Genomic DNA, 10,405 nt, shown 5'->3' with positions numbered 1-10,405 from the left:
TTGCCCGATGAGCCTCATAATCCCTTTAGCATTTTTGGGCTCTTTAGCCTCTTGGATTGTAGCTACCTTTCTTGGATCAATAGTCGTTCCCTCGGCCGCAATGATATGTCCAAGTAAGACACCCCGTAGGACTGCAAATGCAGATTCATCAAATTTAGGCTCAACCAAGACTCTCTACATTTCCCAAAACAAAGCCAAAGTTGTTCAATGCGTTCATATTTTTTGCCAAACACACTGAAGTCATCCAAAAACACTCTCATGAAAGTTGTGAGGTATGGTGCAAAAATCTTCTGCATCCATCCCTGAAATGTGGGTGAAGCATTTTTCCATTTGAAATTCATTACATTGCTTGCAAAAACCCCCCATTCAGTCACAAATGCCATTTTGTCTTTATCCTTCTCTGTCGATTATACCCATTGCATCCATCTAGAAGTTGTACACTTCGTGGCCAACAATTGCATCCAACATGGTGTCATAAAAAGGTAAAGGGAAGGGGATGGTGATAGTAGCTGTATTCAATTTTTTATAGTTTAGACAGACCCGCAATTTGCCATTTTTCTTAGGGACTATGACAATTGGGGAAAGCCATGTCAACTTTTCCATAGGGTATATAAAACCAACTCTAATCAGTTTGTCTAGTTCTTCCTTTACCAACTTTGCATAGTTAGGATTCATTTGATACCTCTATTGTACTATTGGAATTGCATCCTCTTTCAAATTTATGCAGTGAGCGTACAAACTCGGATCGATTCCCTTCATATCAATGTAGTCCCAAGCAAAAATGTCTTTAAATGCCATCAACAATTGCATCAATTCTATTTTGAAAGATCCTTCCACATGTACACTGAGTTTTATTATCTGTGGCTTTTTTTCCATGCCCAACTTCAGTTATACCAACTCTTCTTCCTTTACTCTTGCGGTTTTCTTCATCTACTCCTCATAAGCATCTACTACTTTACAAATAACATCCTTGCCCCAATCTTGTTGGATGGATTCTTCTTCTAGATCTTTTTCAAGTTCCGAATCTAGTTGCTCTTTGTTCTAGATCTTCTTCAAGTCTGGATCTAGTTGCTCTTTGTTCTAGATCTTCTTCAAATTCCGGATCTAGTTACTTTTTGTCGGATCTTTTCCAAACTTCAATTGGTTCTGCTAGCATGACTTGATAGGGTGTCGCCACTTCATCGCATATCACTGAGCAATATATCCTACATTGACCTATAATAGTGGCACAATGGATGGATTTGAATCTAGAAATTCTTGCTCCTCATCATCATCCATTTCTGACTGCATATTGACACACTTCAGAAGTAATGGTCTGTTTTCTTTTTCCAATCCACCTTTGGGACCATGTCTAGGTGGACTTTCTTTTCCCACTTTGCACTGTGACCTTAAAGGCACCCCAATCTTGTTTTACCTTAGCGATTTTGACCTTCCCAACAACATTAGCTATGAAAATTCTCCCTTTTCCATATAAAGGACCACAAAATCTATTTTGAATGACATGCCTTGAATGGTGGTTTGCTGGTTTGGAACAATGCCTAATGGTTGAGCTCAACGACCATTTTGACCTGAAAATGTCCAATCTCCGTCAAACCCATCTTTCCATACATGCTATGTAGGAGGATGTTCACACTCGAGCCCCCATCTAGCAATGTTCTTGGTATTTCTTAACCATTGTAATGCACCTTGATTACCAAAACCTTATAGTCCATGTCATCAGGTTCTACTTGCAGTACTAGTGTTTCTTGCGGACAAGGCTGGTAGTCTTTCTCACCTAGAAATTTTGGTTTCTTTTTCTCATTGTTTTCTTCTTGCAATTGCTTAATAAAGTTCTCATGAAATAGTGGAGCCAAACTCAATTGTTGATCCAATGTAATCTTGATGGATGCTTGCTTCAAGGCGTGAAACAATTTGGCCAAGAGGTTCATTTGGCTACTTGCCCCCTACTCTTGGACTTCTGATTGGTCCCCCAGTTTTGGACTGCTTGTCAGACTTGTGATCAGATTGTTATCGGACTGTCGGCCGAAACTTTTCTCGGGCTTGATATCGGACTGTATGCTGAACTTATTGTTAGACTTGTTGCAGGACTAGTGACCAAACTATCTATCGAATTATTTTGCCAAATTGGTCCATTTTTGTGCGTCCGCTAGTTGCCAAATTTTGGTCTTTACCTCTTTGGCTTGTGCCTTCTAAATCTCTTTCAATGCTACTGTCCGGACCTCTTCTTAATCCTTCCATCTCAATGCTTTCTCTTTTACTTCTTTCTTTGGTTGCAATTCCTCTTGAACTAGTCCTTTGGATCTGGTGATTACCAAAACCTCTCCTCCCGGCGCTTTTCCCGGTATGGTCTCGATTAAGGTACACCTTGAACAATCACACAACTCATGCGAGTCATGATTCTAACCCTTTTGGTGACTCTTTGCTCCCCCTCTCAAGGTATTGGGTAATTCTTGTATCAGCACTACATTAGCTTGCGGAGTTTGTTGTGCTGCTTGTTCTGAGGGTAGGCCTTGGTTACCGTATCGGCGGACAATAGGGATTCCTCTTTCCACTGGGTTCTTTACCCACAAAGCACAATTTTGTCCCAACAGGTGGCCATCTATACCTGTACAATATCCAGAGTGTCCTAATTGTTGTTGATTTCAGTTGCTTTGTTGGTTCTAGTTTCTTTGTTGTTGCTACTATTGTTGTTGATGTTGCTACTGCTCCTGTTGCTGTTGTGCAGACTCTACTGCATTCAGTCCAATTGCTACTGCATTGGCATCTGTTGCTGGAGTTCATTGTGACTATTATGGTGGATTGTTGCAACCATCAGGGTTGTACCAGCATGCTATGGCTGGGTGAATTTTGTTGCAAATTTCACACTATGATTGTGGGCGACTCTGGTTTACCCCTAAATTCTGTAGCTTTTGATCCACAAGTTACTCCAAATCGGAGGAAGTAGAATCCTTTTTAGACTTTGCCTTCTCTTTATTCTTTTTCGCTTTTCTTTGCTGTTTTCTTCTTCTTCTTCTTCTTTTTCTTCTTTGATCCACTGTCTAAATCACTATTGGACTCATCATTGCTTGAGTCAGAATCAGATTCAGATTCACGATCCAAAGCATCAAAATCTTACTCGGAATCATCGTTGGATTTTGCCTCCGATTTTTTCTTCTTCTTCTTCGCATTTCCTATACATCTTTCACCTCTTTGGGTTGCATCAATGAAAGTTTGAACCCATTTCCACCTACTGGCAGTACTAGGCCGCCAACCAAACTTTGAATTTTTGGTTTGAGCCCCTTACAAAAGTATCCCGCCATTATTTCCATGGTCGATCTTTGTGTTGATTCAACTGTGCGTTTAGATTCAAGAACTGTTGGGCGTAGTCTTCCACGGACAGCTTCTTTTGCAACAACTGCCTTGGCTTTCTCCTAACATCTCACATTTGCAATTCCCTCATGCCATTCTCCATTTATCCATACACTAACAACCAATTACATGTTTCTCATCTAAAGGTACTTGAACATGCAAGCTACGGTACACATGCAAGCTACGGTACTTGACACATTTGCAAGCTTAGGTACTTAAACATTTGCATTTCATTTTTTACCCTTAGCACACACCTCTCCTGTTTACACTCCCCCAATCTACCTCTCCACCCTACCTCCACCTTGCCCTCTCTTGCAGGTCCCCTCCAACTTTTACCTATGTTGACAAACAAGTACTGGAGGAGAAAAATCCTCCACTCATTTAATGGGACTCTCCTTGAGGAGTAAGGCCTCAACAGCTTTTTGAAAAGGTGAGGGATGCACAAAACATTCACCAAATGTGCCACAAAGGACTAGGCAAGTAATGACTTTGGTGGTTTCGAACTACTTGTTGAACACTACGTACATGTAATTAGAGCATAACTTATATAAATTTGCTTTTCACACTTTTGTACTCCTAGAAGTTCTTTTATGTTGCTTCAAAATCTTGTCACAATGTAATTCTGTTGCATTGAAAAAGCGTCAAAAACTCAATCTTAGGGGGATTGCAGTTACAAATGGGAGGATTGGGGGAAAAGAGAGAGAGAGAGAGAGAGATGAAAAATAAAGAAAATGGCAACTCAAACATGTGGTGAGAATATGTAACATAATTGACAGCAAAACACTCCATTACACAAGTTTTCACATTGCCTTATGTTGCAAGACAACACCACCTTACATGCAAATGTCACTTGGTTCACATTGTGAAAACAAATATCAACACAATCATATAATTTGAAGGCATTACCACGTAAAAAGCATTTACACTCGGCAGAACCACAAGAAAATAACAGATTAAGGGTAGTTTTAAGCGAGTTTTAAGCACTCACTTCTAAGCTAGGATACTCAACCTTGTTTAAGTTTATAAGTTTTCAATAAAAGTAAGCACTTGACCGTGCACACCTGTAAGTGTTGTAGGGGAGAAGCCATACATCTACATCATTATTGGCACATCATACGATCTTATTTAAGTTTATAAGTTTTCAATAAAGGTAGGTTTCCAAGTGAGCACTTGACCATGCACAAACATAATTGTTGTAGGGGAGAAGCCATACATCTATATCATTATTGAGAATCAAGACTCAAGAGGAGAGAAGATCTACATCTCATTCAAATTTCAAGATTTATCACTACTCAGTTTAGATTAGAGGCACAACAAGGTCAAAATAGAGAACAGGAGAGAGAGAGAGAGAGAGAGAGAGAGAGAGATGTGTGATATAGCATGCAAAGGGCCCAAAGACGATACACAAGATCCGAATTCAAAAACCGACTTGCTTGCCCACTTGAAGGAGGTGCAAATCAGCCCTTTCTACTGTCAAGATCCCAATTTTTAGGTAATCTGCTTGCCCACTTCAAGAAGGCAGGCAATCAGAATAAACACTACAGATTGGCATAGGCATAAGCACCATTCTCTATGTGAGATATAGCATCCAGAGTGCCCAAACACCAGCCTTTTCTACTATGCAATATCCGAATTCAACTGACCTGCTTGCCCCCTTGAAAGAAGGCAATCAGATGAAGGAAGACATCAGAATGTAAAATAGTCTACCATGCAAGATCCCAATAAAACAAACTTCAAGATCGCAACAATCAGAATATACACTACAGATGGGCAAAGGCAAAAGGACGAATGCAGGGCTTACTCAACGGGCAGCATCACTTCGTTGGTTCTGAGAGAGGGTATCGTCCATGGAGGGTTGTATCTCGCCAAAACATGCTCGCCCAAAATCTTGTATCCTGCTCCCTCCAACGCCTTCCTCAATCTCTCAACTTTCTTCGCCACTAGCTTCTCATCTGCTACCCCGCTAAACCTCAACACCCCATACTTTCTGGGCTCCAATTCCTTCACCACGACTCGGGAATTCGTCGGCTGCGGAACCGTAGCCATGGAATACTTCGCAGGCAACACGAATTGCATCGTCGTCATCTTCTTGTCCGCTTGGTTATTGCCTTGCTTCTCCTCTGTAAGAACAGGAGCGGTCATTGCGATGTTTTCCGACTGTGAAGCCGATCCTGTCTGTTGGGTGATCACAGGGGCCGTCATAGCAATTTTCTCCGCTCCCTTGTCGTCTACCTTAACGTTTTGAGCCTTTCCCAGAGCCCCAATATAATCTGCAAGCATCATGAAGCCGCCATCGTTTCCACCCTTGGTCTCTGAAGGGTCATACGTCACTTCCGCAACGAGATTTGAACCGTATTCTCGGATCTCGTAGTCTTGCCCTTGGCCTAAAACGCTGTACTTGGGAGTCTCAACACTGATCTTTCCGAAAACGAGACCCATGACAAGGTGCAAAATGGCGGAAAACTGGAGCTAGGAGTTTCTACCAACTGAATGGTGCAAAGAGCAGGTACATAACCAGGATGGACCTTTGAGATGGTGAGGAATGCATAATATGTTGAGCGCAATCTTGTGATGTGGCTTCCTCTCGTAGAAAACTTCTTCCCAAAGCTACGTTTCCCAAGCAATGCCACGTAGCGAGCGTCTCCACCTCTCGTTTACTGTAAGGATTATGTTGCTTGGGAAGCACCATTGTATTGGACACATCAAGCGAGTCCAAGGGACTCTCCTCCTATTTGGAATACAAGTAGCATCAAAGTTTAGAACGGGTCTCAAAGTTGGGATCATAGGTTGTCTTTAATTTTGAGGAATAATTTTTTAATGAATCTCAAACTTTTTAAAAAATTAACAAATTTTCAAATAGAAACTAGATTAGAAGTGTTAAAATGTTTTTTAGCATTGCAGCTCTCTCTCTCTCTCTCTCTCTCTCTCTCTCTCTCTCTCTCTCTCTCTCTCTCTCTCTCTCTCTTATATTTTCAAGAATTTTCATTTGAACAATAATTAATATGCCCTCAATAAAAGTGAACTTCTAAAATTGAAAAAATGCATCGATGCCGCGTGAGCAGTTTGCCCACTATCTCCTCTACAATGCACGTGGCCAATGCCTTCTCTTTATCTCTCAATGACGGGTAGCACTACAATAACACCACATTAGCCTACATGCTCCTGCCAACTCCTGGTCACTGCCACCTGTTGCATTCATGTCATGCTATAGGCTCCATGTCACACCACATAAACATGCCTAGCCATCTACTCTTTTTCTTGCTCTTCTAATTGTTGCTACTTGTTGCATTATTGTAGTTTTGCCCATGCATGACCACAGCTGCTATCAGCTTCAATGTATCTTCGTTGTAGTCCTGTGTGGCCGCCACTTTGGGCATCTTTCAGCTCTCCCTCCTACAAGCCTTCTCTCTCCACTCCCTCCATGTGGCATATCTCTCTTTCCCTCCTCTCTCCCCACGTGGCAAGGAAGTAGATAGATTCATTTCTTTTAAAAAAAGAGAGAGTCATGAACATATGGAATTAAATGCGAATGTGTTGAGCAACCTATTGCTTTGCATCAAGAGTTATCTATTGCCAACATCACTGACTTTATCTTAAAATTTAGGGTTTCAAAATTTAAACTACGTCGTGCCAAACACCTTGTTGTTAGCCATATTTGTTTCTTTAAACAAAAGAGTCATGAACATATGGAATTTGATCCAAATCAAATGCAAATGTGTTAAGCGTTTATTTGTACGAGGGGTAGGGGAAAGAGAGTAAGGAATAGATTTCATATTCTAAACTAAGTATTTCAAAATAATTTCTTGTTTGTATGTGTGACTAAGTAGTTTGAACGAAAGAGGAAAGCAAGTAGAGAGAGAGAGAGAGAGATCATGGAGATGGAGATGGAGATGGAGAATACTAGATACCGAGGTACTTTACAAGCTGCTATATTGAAAAATGTCAAGAATGAGCATGAGGATTGGATTCCTTAGCTCTATAGGAAATATTCTTGGATCACAATGCAACCTACTAATCATGGGTGTTATGAAGTGGCTCAAAAGGATATAGGGGACATCTCCAAACATTGGAAAGGTAGAATCTTGGATTTTGAAGTCTCTCGATGGCAGTAAGACAGTCTCTTGTGTATATATTCAACATGTCTTTAACAATGCAGATGTATATGTGCATCCGAATGTAGGCCTTCCATATCATAGGACCAATCATAAGTACTTTACAGTGTATTAGGGTCATGCTTTAAATTATTTGCATTTAGCTAGAGACATGGAGAGTCCTTGCATTTGTTTGATTGATTTGTATCCATCCAATTACAAGGGGTAGGAGCTTGCAATATACATAATTGAGGTGTTGCATATCCTTCATGCTGAGATCAATAGGCTTCAGCATGAAGGTCACACACCATCAGATTTGAAGAAGAATGGCACCTTATTTTATGACTCAATGCTCATCATGCCAGATCAAGAAGGTCAAGTATGGAAGATTAGAATCTTTTACCTTACCTTTTGACAATCTATAGTGGCCACTTCTAAGCACAGAGATCAATGAATCATATTGAAGTAAAATGTTCAATGATATAAGAAATTGCTATGAAGCCAACTACTAGTGGACGAAATGCTAGGTTGAGTTGGCTTCTTCCATTTCCATGCTTTGTTGATTTCTTTGCTAATTGTAAACAATTGAGGAAAACAAAGATAACATATACTTGCGAGAGCTTACAACTATACTAGTTGGGTGATTTATCTTACAATGGATGGATGACAAGAACATGCCATAGTGAAGACTTGGTACAATGTCAATTGAACAATTCAAATGTGACATTTTGGTAAGTGTATCTAATAATTTTTCTTTGTATAAAAAAAGGAAAATGTTCCAGGCTACTATGATTGATAGATTTCAATTTTTGCAGATATTTCATTCGAAGGCAAAATCTTTGCATGTCTTTCACATATAGAAGGTTTAGATGGAAAAACCTACAATGGGAAACGATAGATGATTATTTGCATGATGGGACTCATATCCCAGTTATTGAGGTATTCGTTTTTTGACAAGGACATCCGCATCTAATGTTGGAACTGGAAGAGGAGTGAACCATGCGGTTTGTCAGAGAAGAGAAGAAGTGCAATTGGCAACATCAAGGCCTCCCCAAAACTACTATTTTAGACTTGATAATTGCAAAGTTAGATATAGGGATGAGACAAACATCCTTCATAAGAATTGATGTCCCTGACATACTCTAAAGATAATAGATACATGATTGTTGAGGTCCATGTTTTTGTCCCAAAGTTTGGACATTAATAACATCTGGTTTCTTTGATCCTCAGTGTTTCAACACTTAGGCATGAGGTGATGTAGGAGAATACCTTACAAATAATACAAAGCGATCTTTCATTGATTGTTAAGATTGTATTTAATCATTATCACCTATAGACTCTATGGGCTCAAGGACAAATCGATAAATCTTATAATTCTAAAATCGTGTGGATATGCGGATATGTGCATTATGTGTCCATGTGTGTGTGTGTGTGCGTGCGTGCATGAGAGAGACACAGAGACACAGAGAGAGAGAGAGAGAGAGAGAGAGAGAGAAGCACTAGGAGGGAATTAGGAAGGCCTTTAGAGACTATTGGACAAAATGACATATGAAACAATATGACAACAAGTTAAATTGTGTCAAAAGTTATGCAAAAAGAGAAACAAACCTTATATGGAGTAGATAATCATGATCTTTTTGTTAGTTTTTTTCTCCAAAAGATTGTTATCCTTCCATTTTTGTAAATTGAGTGTATGGTAAATCTATTCTCACAAGCATGGGATTCAAAAAATGTGACTAGACTGTAAGCAACTTTTGTGTTATTGAATCATATATATGATCTACTTTGTCTTGTGGAAGAGAGCGAGAGAGAGAGAGACAGAGAGAGGAAAGGAGAGAGAAAGAGAAAGAGAGAGAGAGAGGGGGGGGGGGAACAGGGAGACAATATCAGAGGGAGAGGGAGAGAAAAAGAGGGAGGGCGGGAGAGAGAGAGAGGGGGGGGGAAGGCACAGCCACGAAGGGGAAGGAGAGAGGGAGAGAGAGAGAGAGAGAGAGAGAGAGAGAGAGAGAGAGAGGGAGGGAGGCGGGGGGGGAGGGAGACAAAAACGGAGGAAGAGGGAGAGGGAGAGGAAAGAAGGGGAGGGCGGAGAGCATGAGAGTGGGAGGATGGGAGAGCAGGAGGGCGGGAGAGAGAGAGAGAGGGGGGGGAGGGAGGGAGGGAGGGGGGGGAGAGAGAGGAGAGGGAGAGGGAGAGGGAGAAGGAGGGATGGAGGGAGGAAGAGAGAGAGAGAGAGAGAGAGAGAGAGAGAGAGAGATTTTTATTGTTTTTATCTTCTTTTTTTGTAGTGTTTTTATAAAAATATTTTTAGGAAAATGTCCCCTTAAAAAATTGCATTACCAAGTGTCATTTTCACATTGTCACTATTCACACTCCTACGTAACCTTTCTTTCCATAGCCTTCTTTTTTGTCTTCCCTTAGCATCCTCTCACACTCATGAATTCCTCTAGATAAGCATTTGGCCAATGAATTTCATCCACACATTCCCATGTCTTAGCAAAATAGATTTACCATATCTTTTGCAAGCCACTCCATCTCAAATCACACTTGAGAACTATCCTTCCTACTGATAATCCCTCTCTTTAGCTTATTAATAGAAATATCCATGGCCAATCTGCCATGATTGCTATCTCTCCACACCAATGGGTCCCATTGGATATTTTGAGCTCTCTTGACCAGAGTGCTAACTTCAAGAAGACTCTAGGCAAAGGCCATGGATAATCTCTCTCTCTCTCTCTCTCTCTCTCTCTCTCCATGAGTACACTATTCCCCTCATTGGATAGAGAGAGATGCAGCTCGTGCTGTTCTCCTTGTAACTTGCAAGCTTCATGAGGAGGGTCAGTTTGCATCCACAAGTTGAGGAGTGGGTTCTTCCACAAGTGGTGGAGCAAATGATGAAACCTAGACATAGAGTTTGAGGAGCATGTTATAGACCTAGCCAGAGAGCAAGCTAAGAGCTAGATCATCCT

The 10,405-nt window shown here is 40.8% G+C and overlaps 1 protein-coding gene across 2 annotated transcripts; it reads right to left on the bottom strand.

Moving 5' to 3' along the window:
- Positions 1-4,748: 4,748 nt before the first annotated feature.
- SOUL-1 (SOUL heme-binding family protein) lies at positions 4,749-6,051 on the bottom strand. Of its 2 annotated transcripts, XM_087398584.1 has the most exons (2): positions 5,150-6,051; positions 4,749-5,002 (listed from the first exon to the last, which is right to left on the bottom strand). In XM_087398584.1, the coding sequence occupies exons 1-2, from the start codon at positions 5,785-5,787 to the stop codon at positions 4,966-4,968; spliced, it is 675 nt and encodes a 224-aa protein (XP_087254710.1). In that variant the 5' UTR covers positions 5,788-6,051; the 3' UTR covers positions 4,749-4,965. The 2 variants fall into 2 exon arrangements, with proteins under 2 accessions (XP_087254710.1, XP_087254711.1); XM_087398585.1 differs by lacking the exon at positions 4,749-5,002 and having other exon boundaries at positions 5,009-6,050.
- Between the last annotated feature and the right edge of the window lie 4,354 nt (positions 6,052-10,405).

Source organism: Dipteris shenzhenensis, chromosome 27 (assembly GCF_047967505.1).
Source record: "Dipteris shenzhenensis isolate YYH24624 ecotype China chromosome 27, Dip_SZ_1.0, whole genome shotgun sequence".
Lineage (NCBI taxonomy): Eukaryota > Viridiplantae > Streptophyta > Polypodiopsida > Gleicheniales > Dipteridaceae > Dipteris > Dipteris shenzhenensis.
This window is presented reverse-complemented; position numbering and strand designations above follow the sequence as displayed.